At 37.2% G+C, this 21,052-nt stretch overlaps 4 protein-coding genes across 5 annotated transcripts; 1 reads left to right on the plus strand and 3 right to left on the minus strand.

Annotated features, from left to right (window-relative positions):
* Nucleotides 1–800: 800 nt before the first annotated feature.
* Nucleotides 801–3,572, minus strand: LOC119999744 (transcription and mRNA export factor ENY2). The gene is made up of 5 exons (XM_038847474.1): nt 3,414–3,572; nt 3,235–3,328; nt 3,044–3,138; nt 1,268–1,344; nt 801–1,139 (listed from the first exon to the last, which is right to left on the minus strand). Coding segments are annotated over exons 1-5 (342 nt in total). The 5' UTR covers nt 3,416–3,572; the 3' UTR covers nt 801–1,065.
* A 294-nt stretch (nt 3,573–3,866) lies between these two features.
* Nucleotides 3,867–6,124, minus strand: LOC120000850 (pentatricopeptide repeat-containing protein At5g66520-like). The gene has a single exon (XM_038849010.1). The coding sequence runs from the start codon at nt 6,023–6,025 to the stop codon at nt 4,643–4,645; it is 1,383 nt and encodes a 460-aa protein (XP_038704938.1). The 5' UTR covers nt 6,026–6,124; the 3' UTR covers nt 3,867–4,642.
* Nucleotides 6,125–7,018: 894 nt separating this feature from the next.
* LOC119999976 (sulfite oxidase) lies at nt 7,019–11,818 on the plus strand. Its single transcript, XM_038847829.1, has 12 exons — nt 7,019–7,169; nt 7,339–7,454; nt 7,540–7,602; nt 7,693–7,729; nt 7,895–7,976; nt 8,596–8,714; nt 8,831–8,926; nt 9,907–10,017; nt 10,110–10,211; nt 10,490–10,537; nt 11,044–11,259; nt 11,702–11,818. Exons 1-12 carry the CDS (start codon nt 7,095–7,097, stop codon nt 11,816–11,818), a joined length of 1,182 nt encoding a protein of 393 aa, XP_038703757.1. The 5' UTR covers nt 7,019–7,094.
* A 336-nt stretch (nt 11,819–12,154) lies between these two features.
* Nucleotides 12,155–20,730, minus strand: LOC119999974 (ATPase family AAA domain-containing protein FIGL1-like). 2 transcript variants are annotated; one of them, XM_038847826.1, is made up of 15 exons: nt 19,618–20,730; nt 18,733–18,871; nt 18,061–18,447; nt 17,141–17,373; nt 16,587–16,714; nt 16,363–16,481; nt 16,192–16,284; nt 15,874–15,975; nt 15,632–15,734; nt 13,936–14,019; nt 13,755–13,850; nt 13,517–13,644; nt 13,217–13,426; nt 13,063–13,124; nt 12,155–12,953 (listed from the first exon to the last, which is right to left on the minus strand). In XM_038847826.1, the coding sequence occupies exons 1-13, from the start codon at nt 19,947–19,949 to the stop codon at nt 13,325–13,327; spliced, it is 2,046 nt and encodes a 681-aa protein (XP_038703754.1). In that variant the 5' UTR covers nt 19,950–20,730; the 3' UTR covers nt 12,155–12,953; nt 13,063–13,124; nt 13,217–13,324. The 2 variants fall into 2 exon arrangements, with proteins under 2 accessions (XP_038703754.1, XP_038703753.1); XM_038847825.1 differs by having other exon boundaries at nt 13,063–13,426.
* Nucleotides 20,731–21,052: the final 322 nt, after the last annotated feature.

The raw sequence follows: 21,052 nt of genomic DNA on the forward strand, positions 1-21,052 counted from the left end.
GCATATGTGTGTCAAATGTTCGACTCCAACCTCAAACGTAATTCTATGTGGTATTTAAAAAAAAAAAAAGAGAGGCTATATCTTAAGGGACCATGGAGAAAAGATGAACTATATGGTACACGGGTTATGAGAATAAAGGGACCTAACTTATAGTCTATCGTTTAATCTTGGTAAGCTCTCTCCTTTAATCAAATAACGATAAAAAAAGGTATAAAAAAAAAGATTTAAGTAATACACCTTTTTTTTGGGTAATCGGGAAGGCTCTAGCCCAACAATCACTTTGTAATCCCCGGGTCAATTTTAAACTTGGGCCTGATTGTCACAATCCATGTCACGACGACATATACTTTCGATCGAGTTGAATCCCATGCGGGTAAATGGGCCGTAGCCCCCCAAAAGCCGACTGCAAGGTCTACGGAACCAAGCACACACTTTTGATCGAGTTGAATCCCATGCGTATAAGTGGGCCGAAGCCCTCCAAAAGCGGGCTTCAAGGCCCACGAAACCAAGAAGCCCCTGAGATAGCCCTCATATTTCATACAAGCCCCTGCCATGTATCAATTACCCATCACTCTAAGATAACAAGGGTATATCAAGACTTTTATGCTTATATTCATGACTTAGCAGTGTTTGAGATCAATGGATAAAACTTCAACAAAAAGTAATCAAACAATATCACTCGTGTATCTGCACCTTATCTCCAGTGCAAACAAAATGAAGCTGAATTCACTTCCAAAGAGCTTTCAGATTTTTCATACCTTTTTGTAAGCTAACCCATATTAGTTAGGAGATGTGAGAACTGAACAAAAGGGTCTATCTATAACTTGAAATGACTACGAAACCAAACCGGTTAAACAATTCTCTTACAATAACTCTTGTCCAAGCTCGTTACATGGAAGTTTTTTTTTTAGTTTTCTGTTCCTGCTAGATGCAGATCAAGTAAATACAGCACAGCCTTTCATCCTATCTGAAAACCTGCTGTAATAGCAAATCTAATTATGGGTTCCAACCAGGGATCTTTGTGCCTCCCTCGGGACTTCAAACAAGACCGAGCCAAGCAGAGACTCAAAGAGCAGCTGACATTAGAAAAGTGCGGATTCTTTGCAACAACTCAGCCTTCACTGGATTAGGAACAGAGGCTGCAAAAGGAAAGAGAATCATGCAAATAATATATAAAGACTTGCATGGTATTGATACCACAAACGGTGAACAGAGATACAGCCTAGTGAACTTGCAGGACAATGATGGAATACCAAAAGTTCATTACCTCTGCCCTTAGGAGTAATAACATGAACAAGGTCATCCACAGTAACATTATTTCTTCCTTTCTTCTTAACGTATGCCCTACCATAAAAGACAGGAAGGAGATTCCAAGAATTAAAAAAATAGAGCTACTGTATAAATGTCAGCACTAGAAAGACACAGCATAATCCAAAGAATACATCCATATTGATCAATATTGATAATTTGATATGGGAGGTAGACAAGACACAAAACCAAAACAACTAATAACATTACTATTATAATTAGCCTCTTCATTTTCTTGATAAAGAGCCATACGACGAACAATGGTGATTATAATAATTATTATTATTAGAGAGGAAGTTTTAATAAACCAAACTGTCTAAAATGAGGGAGACGGCAACCCTTGGTATTTCATTTAAGCAAGGGTTTGTTTTAATGACAAAAATATCCTACGTACTATTTAGAATGTTATGAGAGTAAAATGATAACCTCCTTGGGACAAAGTCAATTCCATTCTTCCTTTGCCCTGTGATCACCAGTGGACTCAACATAGCTGCAAGCTTAAGTTCCTTATTCAGCCTCAACAGGAGTGGGCTCTCCCAGGAAATAGAAACAAGTCTGGTGGGTAGCCCAAGCTTATGTTTGCATTTCCATTATTCTGTTTTAGCTTCTACAGTAGTGTGATTCCCTTTTCATAATATAAAATCCAGATACTATTATATATCATCATAATCTGCGCCATTATCCGAAAAGTCTGAGGTCTGTTACAAGAGTCTATAAGAAAAATCAATGGGAATCCACTACATATATTCACTTCTGCCATTCATTTCTATTTAGAATCATACTTACATCCACTCCAATTGATTTCATATTTTTTCTTACTACTTTAGGTCATGTCTTTTTAGGTCTTCCAAACCGCTTCCTACGCTTTCCCATACAAAATCTCTCGACTCTCGTCACCGCCGCACCGCTTTCTCTACGTTGTACGTGCCATAATATCTTAACTGGTTTTTTTGCGAACTATTTTCATTTGGTACTACTCCTACTTTTGAACTAATACTCTCATTTCTTATCCTAACTTTCTTCATGTGGCCATACATCCAACGAAGCATTCACATTTATGTTACATGCATTTTTTTAATATGTTGTCTCTTAATGTCTCAACACTCAAAACCATACATCATCGCAAATCGTATAGCCGACCTATAGAATTTTCCCTTGAACATTAAAGGAATCCTTGGTCGCATAAGACCCCAGATGCGCTCCTCCACTTTATCAACCCGTTTTCAATCCTATTAGCTACATCTTCACTCATATCTCCATCATCTTGAAAAATCGAGCCAAGATATTTAAAAACCTTATTTTTTGTTACTTCTCGCTTCTCCTATCTAATTCAGTCGTTTCTTCGCTTCCTTGTCTACTCTTACTAAACTTACATTTCAAACGAGAAAGTCAGGAAAATTCGGCCCCTACTGAATCACATGAAATTTGCCGAGTCTGATTAGAATAATTAAAACTACTTATACCAAAGTAGCATCTTAAGGTTTTTCTCATTGGCTTATCCAAACCTTTTGCATCTCATGCTGGTTCCTCTGCACAATCCCAACCTATCTATCTATCTATCTATCTAAACTTCAATTCCATGAACAACTCTGCCACTAATTTACTCCTAATCTTCTTTCCCACAATGTACATATACATACAATCCGCAATCAAGAATTAAATTAAGCAAATCATGAATCTTTGAATGACGAAGAGCACAATATGCAAACAAAAAATATAATAAATAAAAAGAAACCTGCAAAGAGATTTCATTTCATCCTTCCAGCCACATTCGATCAGTCTTTCTCTCAAAAGCTCCATCAGTCTCTCTTTTTCTCCACTCTCAATCAACTACCAAATAATAATCAGTTGAAGGGGAAAAAAATCAATCAGTTACATGCAGCTGACGATGATGCATAATTACAACAAAAAAAACAAACAAAAAACCTTGATGCTGAGCATTTCTTGTAGCGTTGGCTCTTGTTGTTGATCCTCCACCGCATCTGATTCCGGCGTCGGAGGTCGATTCACCGATTTCCTCCTAAAAACAAATAACCATCAATCTTTCACGCTTTCAAAAGAATTTCAATCAAAACTAATTAATTCACCATAGAATAGAATCTAACATTTAATTTGATTAGAAGAAAATTCGAAGCAGCAAAATCTGCGGGCTTCTCTCTAATCAGGTCAAGTATCCGAACGAAGGCGGTGATCAGGTGACTGCTTGTTATTGGATATTATAATCGGAACTAAACGACACCGTTTTGATTGCCGCTTTTGTTCCCAGTCGTGGTTCGTATTCACAAGAATGCCACTGAAGAGATGCCACTGAAGAATCGCCAATTGAAAATCTATTACAACAAAATCGTTTAAGATGGTATAGACATGCATAATGTAGAGATAACAATACAACGAAGAAAGAATCAAGAGATAATTTATATAGAAGAGAGTATGAACATATAGGAATGTCTAAAAAGACATGGTTTGCAATAGTCAGACGTAATATGGATTCGATGGGAGTTGAAAAGTAAGGTTTTATGATAGAAACTGTAAATTTTCACTTATAGTGCCTCATATACTCTCCCTAAAAGGATCAATTAGAGAAGAGATGGTACCACATACATGCACATACAATTCATCCAAACTAGATGCTATGAGACATTTATCTCTTAACACTCACCTCACTTGTGAGGGGACAATCTGAAAGCCCAATAAGTGCAAAAAAAACCAACAAATCATGGCTAAGGGAATGGGTGGAGGTAAGGTCATTCATCATAGGAGAAAGTACCACATATATCCGCTCTGATACAATGTTTAATTTGGCTTATAGAGACTCATACACTCTCCCTAAAAGAACCTATTAGAGAGAGAATGTATCACATATATGCACATACAATTAAATCAAACTAGACAATATGTGGCATTTATATCTTAACATAAATAAATGACGGAAACAAATACATGTAGTGGATTCCCGTTAATTTTCTCATAAAATCATGTAGCCGGTCTAAATTTTTGTAATAAAAACTCGGATGATGATGACTCAGAGAAAAGTATCCCAGAAATTGCAGGAAAGTCCAAGTGATAGCGTCCTTTGCCAAACCTTCATGAGATGCATCAATGACCAAAGAAATAATGGGCCAATTTCATAGGGTGATGGGTTGCTAATGACTAATGAGATCAAGCAGTATGCTGTAAAGGAAGAGAGACCGTGTCCCTTCATCAATTTACGTTGGCTGCAGTATTCATCTACTGACTTTTTTGTGGTGTTGAGTGTCTTAGCAGGTGCTTTCTTTACATGCCATATTTTTAGCACTTTCCTCACCCTCAAAAAACATCTTCCAATCATCCAGCCTCAGCATCCATGAAACGAATGATCACCATCCACAAGGCTCCAACCAGGGGCTTTCTTTAATTTCTGTCTTTTCATCATTCTTCTCAGCCTCAGAACATCGTCCCACCGACCAGCCTTAGCATACATATTAGACAAAACAACATAGGCCCCATGATTGTAAGGGTCCAAAACGACAATCTTCTTGGCAACTCTTTCTGCAACTTCAATGTTTCCATAATTTTGACAAGCAGCCAACAAAGCTCCCAACATGACAACATCTACTTTCCATGGCATTCCTTTCATCAGCTCCTCTGCCTCCAGAATCTTCGCACCTCGTCCAAGAAGATCAACCAAGCAACCATAATGTTGAATCTTGGGTTCAATACCATACACCCTTTTCATGCAATAAAAAATCTCTTGACCAGCATCGATCAAGCCGGCATGGCAGCAGGCAGATAAAACTCCCGTAAACGTTATATCATTCGGTACAACCTCCCCCTTCTCTACCCTCCTGAAAAGATCAAGTGCTTCATTAGCATGTCCATGACTAGCCAACCCACAAATCATAGCATTCCAAGTAGCTACATTTTTTTCGCTCATGCTATCAAACACACACCGAGCTTTCAAAATTGATCCATTCTTTGCATACATGTGAACCAATGCTGTGCCAAGGATTGTTCCTATTTCAATCCCTTTCTCTTCCATGAACGCGTGAATTCTCTCTCCCAACTCCAAACAACCTGACTGAGCACAAGCAGACAACACAGAAGCTATAGTCGCCCCATTCGGTTCAAACCCCTCTTCGACCATTTGATTAAACAGCACCAATGCTTCATCGGCACAAATGTTTTGCACGTGCCCACATATCAACGTGGTCCAAAGATTCAAGTCCCTCTCGGGGAATTCATCAAACACCTTTCGAGCACCCTTGTGATCTCCGGAAACCAGATACCCCCTCACCAACCCATTAACAATATGCAAATCAAAAATCAACCCAAATTTCAATACATGAGAATGCACCTGCTGGCAAGATTCTAGCGAACGAATGCAACAAACAGCCTTGAGAACACAAGGGAAAGTATGCTCATTAGGAACAAAACCATCCCTCCGCATCTTCATATACAGAAAGACGGCTTCACTGGGGCTTGAGCTACTAGCTAGTGCTCTAATGAGAGTATTCCACATGAAGACATTTGGGTCTCGGATATTTTCGAATAACTTCAAAGCGTAACGGAGATCTCCACGGTCTGAGAGAGCGCAGAAGGAGAGTAATCGGCTGGCGGCGAAGTTATCGTGAATGCAAGAAGAGACAATCATCTGGGCGTGAACTTGCTTGAGCTGCAAAATCGTGGTGCATTTGTCGGCAAAGAAAGAGAGTGATAGGCGTGATAGGTGAGAGAGCATTATGAACAAATTCTTCAAATATAGCTAGTGGTGGTCTTCAAGGCGGGAACATGTAACTAATCAGCGTTGGAAAGGAATTGGTGGCAAAGCGATTTTGACATTTTGTAACTAAACCCGCCTCATTTGCGCAAATTACCAACAAAAATATAAAATACAATTTTTAAATTTTAATATATTATAAGAATAAAATTATAATTAACTTAATATCACCATATATAGTACAAATCACTAAAAACATGTAATTCGTCCCACACCCCCTGAATTATAGGATTCATGCTTATTGTTAATGGAAAGATGTCGCGGTTGTAAGTGTCCCAAGTTTTACCCCACCATTAGGGATGGAAAAAATTGACTCGAGCATTATTCGTGTGATACTCGATCCTTTTAAAATCTAAAAACTGATCCTATAAGGTTTGGAAACGGTTTTTGTTTTTGATTTTCAGACTCATCACAGTTTAAGGTCGAGTTTAGATTTTGGTGCTGAGTTTAGGATACCCAAACCATTTAATAAAAAATTTAATTATTCTAATAATATTATAAATCATCTATATAGATGTATACTACTAAGATATTAAATTATAACATGATAAAGTATATTAAAGTTATACGCTTATAGAATCATACTAATAAAAGTATAAATTACACTAATATGAATTGTCCAAATGATATAATATTGCAAGATAAATCATAGATAGTATTAATAGAATTGTCCAAATTAATTATTGATTTTTTTAATTTTATTATGTTTTTAATGGATGATTCAGGTTTTGGGTTTAAGTTTGGGGCGAGTTAGGTTTTGGATTTACAGAAATTATTATTCAAATTATTGATAAAAAAAAAATAAAAAAGTATTGAAAGTTAACGGATATCGGTGATAAATGATTATGGAATGATTCCGATTTTAGAAATTTAAATGATTTTTTTTCAACAATTTTGGTATAGAGTATTTAAATGGGAACGTTTTGAAATTCCCTGATTCGAAGGATACCGACCGTTGCCATCCCTACAGCCACCATCACCGTTTTATAGCCATTTTCGCTTCTCTGTCTCAGAAAAGCTTAGATTGAGAATGCCGGGACTCACAGCACCATCAGATTATGCGCGGGAACCGCCGCGTCATCCTTGCCTCCGCATCAACGCCAAGGTATTCCCTCTATCTCTCTCTCTCTCTCTCTTCATTTCTTTCAATCTGTCAACATATACCGAAGCGTACTTGCGATGAACTGTAACAACTTTCTTTCACTGTGTAAAAGGAATCGGACTAAATTGAGCGGATGTTTTTTATTGTTTGTAATCGAATGAGGTTACTACAGGAACCTTTCAATGCGGAGCCACCGCGTTCGGCGTTAATTTCATCTTTCGTGACCCCTGTGGATTTGTTCTTCAAGAGGAATCATGGACCAATTCCGCTAATTGAGGACATAGAAAGGTTTTCTGACCGCATTTTAATTCATTAGGGTTTAGTATCAGTTAGAAGTTCTCAATGTTTATCTTTTATCTGTTTGTTTTGGCAGATACTCTGTTTCAATATGCGGATTAATTGATAATCCTAGAGAGCTGTTTATGAGCGATATCAGGTGAGCAGCGCATCTCTATGTTCATTTTATGTTGTATTTCTGCCTGAAAATTCTGATGGAATAGAGAATTTTGTTGTTATTGAATTACAGAATGCTCCCAAAATACACAGTCACTGCGACTTTACAGGTATGTTAATGTGTGTTCCTTTATCTATCCTGTCAACCTATTTGCTAGTTGTGTAAATCTGATTGAGTCTCTTGTTTTGACTTGTCACCTGTTGAAGAGTATGAATGGATTCTGTTTTTAAGCATACCATGTAGACTGCTTAGTTTGGCTTGTTGAGTTTTGCAGTGTGCTGGTAACAGAAGGACCGCGATGAGCCAAGTTAAAACAGTTAAAGGAGTTGGTTGGGATGTTTCTGCTCTTGGAAATGGTTTGTCCTCTCCTAACATTATTCCATTATAAACATTTGAGTATTTCATATTTAGTATAATGGCAGTAGACATATTAATGTCTCTCAAAAAATCTGAGAGTAGAATTAGCATTGAAAATCTTATGATCTCGTTGTTCAAGTGTCTTGGATATGTGGCTCACTAGAAGCACAGAGGGTGTGAATGAACTGAGCAAGCTGAGCTTTGCAGAGCTTAGTCGATCCATTTCTCAAAGAATAGTGCTCAAGTTTCTGTGATTTGATTCTGTGACATTGACAACTAGATTTTTTTTGATAAACAACTTTAATAACTAGTCCAAGGTTTGCCCTTATATAATTTTAATATCATTTGTAAAATAAATTTTACATAATAAATTATAATCGATCTAACATTGGTGCTTCGTCGTGTGTATAACGGTAGGGCCACTCTTGTTAATATCATATATATAAGAAAAACAAAGAAAATGTTTTAAGATTATGTCTAATGTAATTGAGATGAGGTAGGTATTTGGGGCACCTTAATTTATTGGAACTAGTCCCTATCTTCTGTTCATCTGTGACGAATATTAATTTGTATGGAAATTTTCTATGAATATTATTATTATTTTCTTTGCTTGTGTAGCTGTTTGGGGTGGTGCCAAATTGGCTGATGTTCTGGAACTTGTTGGAATTCCTAAGTTGACAATTACTACCGAATCTGGAGGAAAACATGTTGAATTTGTCAGCGTTGATAAGTGCAAGGTTTGGAATCTGGCTTCATTATTCTAACGCCAAATATTCTCCCCTTTTGATGTATCTTGCAGTACAATGAAGGATTTACTTGAGATAACAGTCATTCTTGATATGAAAAATTGTAGGAGGAGAATGGTGGTCCTTACAAGGCATCAATTCCACTAAGTCAAGCCACAAACCCTGTAGCTGAAGTCTTACTTGCTTATGAGATGAATGGAGAGGTTTGTGAAGAATGCCTTCATGAAAATAAATGTTACGATACTTTGAACTTTTTTCCCCCTGAATCTCTATGGTTGCAACAAATAAATTTGTTTGTTCGAAGCGATCATGTTGTGCTGATGATAGCTATGTTTTTCTTCTATCTTTGAAGATTAAAAATTCCAGTAGATATCTCCCGCCACCACTTAAGGGGTTTGTAGAGAATAGATTTTACCGCCCCTGGTTCATGATGTCTACAACATTCTCTCTCTCTCGCCGCAAAACTGCGTGTCAATGCTTCATGGAAGGCTGATATATGAAAGTTTTTTGACACTGATTATTACGATTCTCTCTTTAAACTTTAAAGGTCATTATTCAGTTATGAACTTACGGTAAAACACTAAAACTGAAGTTCCTTTGATTCTCTGCAGCCACCAAAAGTTTGAAATTGTTCCTTTAAACTGTTAAGAGAGATTTATAAATGAAACTCAGGCAAATTATTGTGAGTTTTTGGTCTGAAAGAAGCAAACCTATCTCTTAACTGGTGTGCCAACAGCCCGTGCTACCTCAGTGGTGGCGCAGTTATTTATCAAAGTCGTGATGACTTATAGGCTATGATACCTGAACTCTTCACTTTACCCTGCCATATTGGTATCTGGTATGTAGGACCTGGGTATTGGTATGATACCCGAACTCTTCATTTTACCTTGCCTCCCTATATGGAAGCTTTCAAATTGAAAAACCGAACACACGGATACGTACCCATACCCGACACCCGTACCCGAGTCCAGGTATCATAGCTTATAGGTAGCTTGTGCTCCACCATTTGCAGTGTACTTGTCAATCGACATTTGATGCATGTGGTCTCAAGTCCTTTTGATGCCAATTTCTATATTTTCAAATGTTGTTACTGAGCTCATACTTTTGCATAGTTTGTTTCTCTGCCAATGAACTTCTGGGAGCATGAATCTGGTCTAATGGATGCCCTTCCACCATTATGTAGCTTCTTAACAGGGATCATGGTTATCCCTTGCGAGTAGTTGTCCCAGGTATTATAGGTGCCCGTTCTGTCAAATGGCTGGACTCCATCAATGTCATTGCAAATGAATGTCAGGTTGGATCTACTGCTGGATTTTTTTTTTTAATCTTAGATTAAATTTGTTTCATGTCATCATGTTATATAATTTTCTTTTTCCTGCTTTACAGGGCTTCTTTATGCAAAGGGACTACAAAATGTTTCCCCCATCAGTTGACTGGGATAATATCAATTGGTCTACCAGGAGGCCACAAATGGATTTTCCTGTTCAGGTGTCTATCGGATGCTAATCAACTTTTTCCAGAACTTGTGTAGTATGTTTGTATAACATAATTTTGAACCATCATTATAAATTTGTAATGGTTATTTTATCTATTTTTTAATCTGGATTTTAATTGATCGCCGTTTGCTAGAAGCAACGGTGGAATGTAAGATCGTTCTTAAATATTCATACTGTACTTGATTATGATTTGACCGACAGAGTGAAAGCTAAATCCATTTGGTTTAAGCACGTTACTTAGCTAACTATTGCATATTTGCTGATGGACAGTGTGCAATTTGTTCTCTAGAGGACGTGAATGCAATAAAGCCTGGAAAGGTTAGCGCTATTTGTAATTGTACAGTCTGCTATGCTTCGTGCTCATTTCTGTTACCACAATAATATAGCATTCTGCAAACTTTCTTCCTTGAGCATAGCTTCCACATTCATAATTTAGAAATTTCACACGACTTTTGCATTCTCAGTTGGTTACCTCGTTGATATGTATCTCTAACAGTTTCAGTGAGTTCAAATGAAAATTTTATTTAATTGAATTATAGCTTCACTCTTTATAATGTTGTGTGGCTTTGAATCCCATCCTTTCAATCAATAAAATTAATATAGGTTCTTTGCATTTTTCTTGATATATGATACGTTTTACAATGTTTCATTGACATTTTAATCATCCGGACAAATAAGCAGCAGCACACCGACAACAAATGGTTCCCAAATTTATATTTGTCCCTAGCGGATAGACCTGCTTTTTTTTATGGACCAAAGATATACTAAATCCTTCTACATCTGATGTTGAATGACATTCTTCTTTTTCATTGCACGCCATCTAGGTAAAAATCAGTGGATATGCAGTAGCAGGAGGTGGACGTGGAATTGAAAGAGTTGACATATCTCTTGATGGTGGCAAAAGATGGTTAGAAGCCTCTCTATACCAGAAGGCTGGCATCCCCTATGTTTCAGATGACCTGAACAGTGACAAATGGGCATGGGTGCTCTTCGAGGCTGTGGTTGATATTTCCAGCAGCACTACGATTGTTGCCAAAGCAGTATGACATCTTTCTTTGAATTTACTTGTTACGCTTTGGTTCTTCGTTATTTTATAACCTCTTTTGGGCCAACCGATCATATTCAATTTGTTAAAGTTTTGTCGACTATCATGTGCTTAATTTGTTTTGCTAAACTATGGAACACAGAAAGTACTCTAGACAATTGAAAAAAACACAGCAAGTATTTCCTCTAAGTTGATTTAGGATAAAAATAAATAGTATGCATGTATATCTTTGGACCTGTCAGTCTATTTGGAGCAAACTATCCTGTAGAAGTTTGAGAACAACTGACCACAGTCGAGGCTTTTAAATAAAGCTGACTCCATTGGGTCGACTGATATCCGATATGTTAAACAAAACTCATAATCTACAAAGATTAGAATGTCCAATCATATGATTTGCCTTGCAACTGTTGACGTTTCTTGATATTTGTCATGTGCAGGCGGATTTGGCAGCAAATGTACAACCTGAGAAGGTGGAAGAGATTTGGAACTTGAGAGGGATTCTCAACACTTCATGGCACCGGGTTCAAGTTCGAGTTGGTCATTCAAATATGTGAACCTATAAATCTATAATAATAGGAGAAGCAGCTGAATAACTGTGCGTCATCTTGTGCAGCCTGTGATTGTCATTGCTTTACCTTCCAACTTTGAAAAAAATGTAATGTTACTCAGCTTCAGTTTATTGCTGATGATTTTTATAACGCTAGTGCGGCTGCATTCACATCTGTTATGGTATTCATTTTCCTGGTATGGGCTGATCGAGCAGTCCTTTTGGAGCTCCTTGCTTGTATCAGTTCAAGCCATATGAGTATAGTTGTTTTGGTACAAATTGCATTGTTGTGATCAACATTGGTGCCATAATCATAACTGGGAAATTTTGAAGAGATTGCATCTTTAGTACACTTCCCGCAGTAAGATAATAGATTTGCTCAATATCTGCAATACAACTAAATATTAACCTACAACATTAAACACTGATCCAAATTGGCAGCGAAGGACCGCCAATAGTCCCTGCACTTTCGAAAAAAATGCCAATTGAGTCTCTATACTTTTTTTAACCAAACAAGCTCCTCAACTTTAAACAACTGTCCAAACTAGCTCTCCAACCACTTTTCGATTATAGAAGCTCCTCAACTTTAAGCAATTGTCCAAACTAGCCCTCCAGCCACTTTTCGGTTATAGCAGAAATGACGTGGCCATTAATTGCTAATGTGTAGTTTTTATTTTTTTATTGATATCCCGCTAAGCTCAGCTTCAGACTTCTTGATCTGGACTGCACCACACCCAGGGCTCAGAAAACCTTCTGCAGTGTTTCTACCAGATGTAGTAATGGCCCCAATGTGGGGCTGTCACTGGATCTTTAGCTATTGAGTTTTGATCAAATGCCATAATCTAAAGCAAGGGTTGCGATGTTTTGATTCAGGGAAGTGATAGATCTCAATCCAAAGGGGTTTTGCTTTATATGTATTGGTATTTACGTTCGATTTTAGACGTAGATTCGATTACAGTGTTAAACCTCCAAACAAGGTTCAACCAAAAACAAATTCGAGAGAATAAAAAAGGGTTCTTCCAAAGCAAAAATAACCAGGAAGATATAGTAGGTACCAGATTGAACTCTGTGAGAGAGATTGACGGAGGATTCAACCCCAGAGCCCAGATCCATCTAAGCGGGATCAGTGTCGAGATCACGAACTTCTTGGACAAGTGTAGGGCGCGAATGGTGTGAAGACATGTCAAATGGGAAACAAGGCAAATTCTAATCTAAAGACATAAATATTAACAGTAATAATCGATCATTTACCTGCTCTTTTTTGTTGCATTAAACGCAAAAATATAATGAGCATTTAGTCTAAGCCTTTCGATCTGCGCAAAAGATCATAATGAAAATAGAAGTACTAACTTAAATTCAATGCTATGCGTAGGAGACTTTCCAATGTAACAGAGAATGAACAAACCTTCGGATACTGGAAGTGAATATGATCGATTGGTGTTAATAGATTATGCATAATAGCAGGGGCTTTTTTTTCTTTTCCATTGCCTTGTACATTATTTTGAGGTAATGTCTAAAGCGCCAAGCTTCCAAATTGTTTGTTCCAGTCCTCATATGTGACGAGTTCATTCAAAGAAACAGAGGGCCTCACCTCTTGCAATGCATGCTTGAAGTCCTATATGGAGAACAAAGAATTTTGATATAATTCAGCCAATTGAATCCACACATATAGTATGTCCAGCGTTTTGGACAAAATTATTATTACCTGAAGAGTGACCGGTCGCATATCCTCCTTCTCCAGCTTTGTAATTTCTATACCCTGTTTGAGAGCCTCTCTCAATGGACCCATAGACGCGTCCTTCACTAAGTTTTTCATATCTGAACCTGAATATCCTACATGACAAATGGTTAAGCGGAAAATAGGATCAATGGTTTTAAAAATAAGATTTAAAACACTATGAATAAGTTTATGGATTTACATTTACATTGCATAGAGTAGGTACCTTCAGTCCACTTGCATATGGTGTCAATTTCTTCCTTTGAGAGCTTGAATAGTCCATCCTTCTCCAAAAGATTATGTATAATCCAGGCTCTTGCTTCTTCATGCCCAATAACAGCAGGCTAAAGACATATTTATAGTATTTTCTAACATAAATGAGGCAAATAAATGTGGTGGAATTCTACCAAATGAAGGTAAGGGGATGTAAAGTCTCTTGGCAAGTCGCCTCCGTGCTGCATCATCAAGTTCTTGTGGTCTATTTGTCGCACCTGGATCATGAATCCATTAGTTCAATGACATAGAATGAGGTAATATAGTTTCAAAACAGAGCAAATACACTATCAACTTCAACTCAAAGAACTGGGTTGCGATGAATTGCAACAATGGCAGAAGTATTGTCTCGTTGGATTGTCCCATGTAGGTTCTGTAGAACACTTAACTATGATTGATAACATATTTTAAGGTACATTTTGATACAACTAGATTTCAGTCACATTCTTGTATTCAGATGACAATTGAATTGTCAACTTCAAATGCCAGGAGCTCTTTGCTCATTCTTCAAAGCATAATAGATTAAGTTTATCAAGCGGCCAAGCCCAAATCTCTAACTAGTTGGGAACTCCAGAAAGCATACAGAATTTAAAGGGTAAACCACAGAAATTTCGCTTGTGCATGAATTTCTGTCTTGATTATAATGCCATGACTATTCGCTGCCCAAAAATATCTTAAGAATTTCCAATCATTACCCTTCAATCTTCATCTTTTCTAGTTAAGCTCTTAAACTGGAAAAAATAAGGAAATAATTATGAAATGAAAGGCTGACATATTCACTATGTTATGGAGGCAGACCTTAGAGTGTAAAGGATTTAAATTAAGTAGGACTAAAACAAAATATATAAAATATAAATTTAGTAAGCAGAAAAAGGAACGAACAAAGCATTGAATTTGATGGGAGAGAAGTAAAAAAAAGTAAGTTCTTTAAATATCATGGTTTGATTTTCCAAGATAACAGAGACATTAGTGAAAATTTAGCTAATAGGATTAAAAACAAGTAGATGAAGTAGAGAAGTGCATCCCAAGATTGTATTCGACCGAATAATTCCTTTAAGGTAAGGGAAAATTCCATAGGACAGTTATACGACCCGAGATTATATATGGTTTTGAGTGTTGGGTTATTAAGAAACAACATATCCAAAAGATACATGTAGCAGAAATGCGAATGATTCATTGGATGTGTGACGAATAACAACAATTGAAAATAAGTTGCGAGAAAACTGTTTCAGATGGTATGGGCATGTACAACCTAGAGATAGCAGTGCGGCAGTGAGAAGAATCAAAAGAATTTGTATAGGAGAGAGTAGGAAGCGAAGAGAAAGACCTAAAAAGACATGGCTTGAAGTAATAAAAAGGGATATTGATTCAAAATGAGTTGATGAAAGTATGATCCTATATAAAAATGATTGGTGGAAACGAATACACATAGTGGATTCCCTTTGATTTTCTCATAGATTTATATAGCCGACGGTAAACTTTTGGAAAAAGGCTCGGATGATGATGATGATGATAAAGATTCTAGATCAACCTAAAGTAAGTGATTAGTATACTTCAATTTAACCTAAAAATTTTCCCACAATAAAATGCAAAGAATGAGTCACTTTCTTGCTTCGCATGATCTAGAATTGTTACTTATGTGAGGGAAAATGATTCAGCTATCTTCCTAAAGCAAAAGAAAGGCAAGTATTATTGAGAGGTTGTCAACGTGTTGGCTCCTTAACAAGTGTTGCAGTCGGAAAAAAAAAGGTATCCAGCCAGAGGATTTCTTGTTTTACATGCCAAGTCATGCAGCTTTCACTTGAAAATGGGTATGGGTTTCAACATTACCTATAAGCAGAATTTGCTCATTTCCACTGCCAAAACCTTCCATTTCAATAAAGAACTGGGTTTTGAGTCTTCTACTTGAATCATGCTCGCCTTCTGACTTGCGCTGCAACCACATCAAATCTTCAGAATCACATCTTATCAATTGATAAGAAAGACAAACCTATTAATGTATACCACACATATCTACAGCTGATATTTAATTCATAGAAATAAGTTGCATGTGCTTCTAGAACATACTTCACCTGAGACAAAAGCGAATCTATTTCGTCAACAAAAATTACTGCAGGCTGACGGCAACTGGCAACTCCAAAAAGGGCCCTCACTAGCTTTTCACCCTCTCCAATCTAAAGTCATCAGATAATATGTCAAAAAATTGTTGTGTATGTCCTTTGATTTATCAACTATAGACAATTTTGGTTCAAGGAAAAAACAATGGCAAGTAATCAGGAATAGTCCAACAACAATGTGGAAACATGGTGGAATACACTCAAGGTCCTCATTATTCCATGATGCATTCACAAAGCAAAAGATTATGCCAGATAATCATAGCCAACACTTACCCACTTGCTTGTCAGTGAACTAGCAGATATGTAGAAAAAGGTTGCTTTTGCTTCTCCAGCTATAGCTTTCCCAATCATTGTCTTCCCTGTCCCCTGAAATATGAGAGGAACAAGAACATCTACTAAGCAATAAGTTTGCATTTCCAATATTTTAATTGATCCCATACATACCGGTGGACCAAATAGTAGAAGACCTCTTCCTGGGGAGCGACAACCCTTAAATATGTCTGGACGTAATAAAGGCCATATAACCATCTCAGTTACACATTTTTTAGCATGATCCAGACCAGCTGCCACATTGTTGAGGCAATGAGTGGAAATTAGAACAATATAGGAAACAAGAAATAGATATGGGAATCTTAGTGTAGAAAGAAGCTTGCGGTACTCTGTACTACCAATGTCATCCCATCGAACGTTGGGGTCCTGATCCATTATCTCATTACTAACATGTTCAATAAGACGAGGTTCCAAGTTCCTTAACCTTTCGGGAAGCTCGCCTTCAGGACCACAAAGCAATTCCAAACTATTTTTAAAAAAAGGTACATTAGAACAAGGAGAAAGAGCGAGACAACATTAGAAAAGAAACCTCTACAAAATCAAGTACAGAACTTCGAACTTCTTTCCCTTCAAATATCCTTAGGTGTAGAATTCTCTTGTTTCGTAATGGGTAAAACAGCTTAAAGCTAATACGTCAATAAAGGGCATCCTTGATGTAATTATAGGACTTGATACGAATAATCCATGACAATCCTCAGTTAAAATTCTATTTAAATGCAGAGCACTAGTTCTTTAAAACTTGTTCCAGAAAATATTGTGATTCCTTTCATAGGCCGCTAATTATATCAATTGTACCTATATAAATTATGGTACATCAAGTACAGCTAGCAAATTAAGGATACTATATACAGTACATTTGCTCTATAATGCTTAATAATGTTGTAAAACTCACCATCTCCTAGTTGAGTCATCTAAACCATCACCACTTGTTCCTCCAATGCGTGAAGTCATATTACCAGCATTTCCTCCATTGGATTTGATAGGGGGTACAAAATTACCACGAATTCCTCTGCGTGAAACACCATATGTTCTTGCACCATATGCTCTGTTGGTGTTTTCACTCTGTGGGGAGATCGATGAACTTGGTGATCCTGTCAACCCTCGTCTTTGCCTTGCGTCCATTTCCTATGACATAGGTAAAAAACGACTGGTAACCAAGTTTTGGGCAGGGGCAGAGAAGGGAACAGTAAGTTGATGTCAAGACAACCATTTGTGCCTAGTATAACTTATTGCAATAACATTTTGGCATAAAAAATGATTCCAACATGCATGCATAATTTATTGGAAACATGCTTGCTGGAAACATATTTGGAATCTTTTGGATTTACAGCATGATGAAAACATAGTTTCGTCCAAGTTATCTTAACAAAGGAGATTTCTGAATGCATTGAAGTTACTATTGTGTTTACCACCACTAATTTATTATCATGTCAGCAGACCATGAAAAGAACAGAAATATAAATATGCACATTATAGTGGCTTTATATTGTCGTATGCTAGTCTTTTTTGAGATAACACAAGCGCAGGAAATACAATTAACTCCAAAACCACATAATACAACAAGAAGACTCAGGGTTTATGCATTTAATCTAATTCGTTCTTATGCTTTGGATTGAAGGCTAATGTTTCGAAGAACAGGGAACATATCATGATCATTCAAATGAGACTAACTTGGCATTTTCCAGGCAAGTCTCCATTCATAAAAGGAATTACATATATCGGACATATATAAATAAAAAGAGAATCCTGCTTCAAGTCTTGTTATAGAAAAAACTGAAGGGTCAGAAATAGTCACTAAGATTTGAGGATTACCAGTTTTGCTCTAGCAGTCACAAATCCATTGCCAGAAACATCATTATTGCTTTCTTCGTTGTTTGATGGTGAGTTCGGATTGTCACTTTTGGGGCTACTGATTTCCACATATACACGTTTCATCCCCAAAGTATTTATATGGCCTCCTTCCTCTTCAACTTTTATAGAAGTAGAGACACCATGACTTTTAGGATTATGATTATATGAGGGAGCCTTTTCTATAATCATGCAGTCTTCAGAGTTGCTTATTTGGCCGTTCAAGGAGCTTTTGTGTGAGATGCTCTTTGCTCTCAAGATATTGTTTCCATACAAGGATGTAAGCGTTGCTTGCGTCACAGCCTTTGATGCAGTGGAACTCAAGTTTTTATGCTCATCCCATTGGCTACCCTAAAATCATGTTAAACATTCCGTTCCAGTCAGTTCCTCTCATGAAAAAATTGAACAAGGGTATGCGTTTCAAGAAACTAAGCACTTATGAGTGTTTGGTCATCATAAGAGTCACATAGCATCCAGTTGGCAGTGATTCTCCAAAGAAGGCAAAATTCAGAAAAGCAAATGCAAATCAAAATAATTAGAAGAACCAATGCAATCATTTACATTTTTTTTCAAAAGATTAGGCAAAAAATCAGAGTCATGAAAGAGCAATTGCTTTGTTGGAACAACATTCCATACCAATTCATTTATCGGCCTTCCATTTGACTGCAAAAGATGAGCACAATAATACTTTGACTGCTTGATTTTCTCAATGTCAATTTCTCCTTTCATTCTAAATGTAGTGCCAGGAGCTCTGTCTGCATGTTCAAATGCTCGACTGAAGGTACACGAAAACACAAATAATTATTTTGATAAACAAAGAGGTACTCTAAGGGAAACCAAAACCAGTACTAAGGATAATGCAGGGAGAAAGCCTGTAAGTATACCCAAGTTTAAAAGTAGCCACGTAGCAATTACTTTGTACAGAACATAAAGGGTGCCAGTATAAGTAATTAAGTAATTACACAGCAAATACCATGTACAGCACAAAACAAAGAACATAATTCTGCATTTCTGTAGTAGGACACATTTCTTTAGTAGGAGCCTGCAGCCTTTTAATAGTCATCAAACCAGGGCCTCTAATTTATCACATCCTGTGCATATCCTTCCTCAGCTATGGGTACCCTATTCGATCCGATAACTCTAGTTAGAAAATTTAAGACAAAAATTTACCAAGATCTATTTCTGGATAAAATTTTAACTAGTGTACTTAAGTTCAGCATATAACTTAAAAGACTAACACCTTTCTGGCGTTCTTGGCTTTAGATGGATTTTCAAGCACAACAAAGCAACCCCCTATCAAACTAAATATATATTCAGATTTTCAAACAATAAACAAAACTGCATACTAAAATTGATGGAAGCAAGACAACAATCGAGTGAAATCCTCCTCAAATTTGTATACGATGAGAGTAAAAAACAAAGGAAAAGCTTAAATCAAGCACTAATCAAACAGAAATCACAATTCAAGAGACAAATCACTCCATACATATACATGCGAGCTCATAGAGAGAGAGAATGTACCGATCGGAATCAGGAGCGAGGGCGCGGCGAGCCTGGTCGACCTTGGAGGCAGCATCGAGTCGAATGTGGCGAGTGAAGGAATCATCGGCGTGGGTGAGAGAGGTGGAGTCGATGAAGCCGAGAAGGGTGAGGCCGAGAGTGTGAGCGGTCTCATAATCGCCCCGCTCAAGCGCAAGATCGGCGCCGAAGTGCAAAGAGTGGAGTCGCTTCAGCTTTTCATCCACTTCCTTCCTCCAACATCGTCCTTCTTTCTCCATTTTCGCTTTATTTGGGGCTTCAAAGACGAAGCAATTTGTGCCTTTATTTTTTGCTGCTTTCCGTTTACCCGCCATTTTTTAGCTTGGGTTTTCGCTGTTAACTAAATAACCCTCTTAATCCCTGTAATTGCGAAATGGCCACTCTTGACGATGGATTATTGTAATAAGATTGAGGTTGTGAATTTTGACTAATAAATTCTTTCAAGCTCTCCGGATCCGGATATGGGTTCTTAAAGATCCCAGCAATTGGGATGAAGACAAGTGAATTCGTAAACTCAACATGTCTCACATGATGCATATCCTATGCGTACAATTCAATTGTTGGGATAACTTGAGATTTCTATCATTTCTTTCATAATGCAATCATTGTTGCACATCAAACCTTGCATGGAAAGAGCAGAGCAATCCAAATTACTCATAAATTTGGTTGACTAAACAACATCAAATTCTTCTTCACACACATTAACTAAAGCACAAATACTCATCTACCATAAACTAAACAAGAAATGACTCCTTACACTTCAATAAGCAGAAAGTCCTACCAATACTACTCATAACAAAGAAACAAACCATTCCCCAAACATAAAACCACCCTCTTTTTGGGCATAAATAATTGAATAGTAGGATTTACATAAACACAAGACAACCAAAGGTAGATGGAAACAACCGTATAAACTAAAATCAACAACAATAAAGAAGCCCAAAGTAAGTAAAATGGGAAGATTTTAACACCAAAATAAAGATTTTCCACAGTTCAGGTTTCCAGAAGTTTTTGGTTTGTTTTCACTGGTCTCCTGCCGTCTTCCCACCATTGTACAACAATGGCAAAGGGACCGACCTGCATTTAGGCTTGCGTGCTTTATCCATGAGACACCAGAAAATTCGACAAATTTAAACAAAATTTCTGCATACCACTTTTTTCAGGCATTCTCTTTCTGTAAAAAAGGAATAGAGCAAGATAACCCATAGTAGCCTGTGAAAGACAGTGATAAAGATAAGCTGCTTGTGTGAAAAAAGATAATTCCCAGCACTTCCTTAAGCATTTTCTTGTTTGACCATTTTAAGTTTCACAATCTCTAATTCTCTACCATATCTCATCCTAGCCCATGCTTCCAACTGTAATCATAACAGACTTTCCAACGATATTCCTACATTATCAGACTATTCTCTTTTATGCT

This window comes from Tripterygium wilfordii, chromosome 6, assembly GCF_013401445.1.
Source record: "Tripterygium wilfordii isolate XIE 37 chromosome 6, ASM1340144v1, whole genome shotgun sequence".
Lineage (NCBI taxonomy): Eukaryota > Viridiplantae > Streptophyta > Magnoliopsida > Celastrales > Celastraceae > Tripterygium > Tripterygium wilfordii.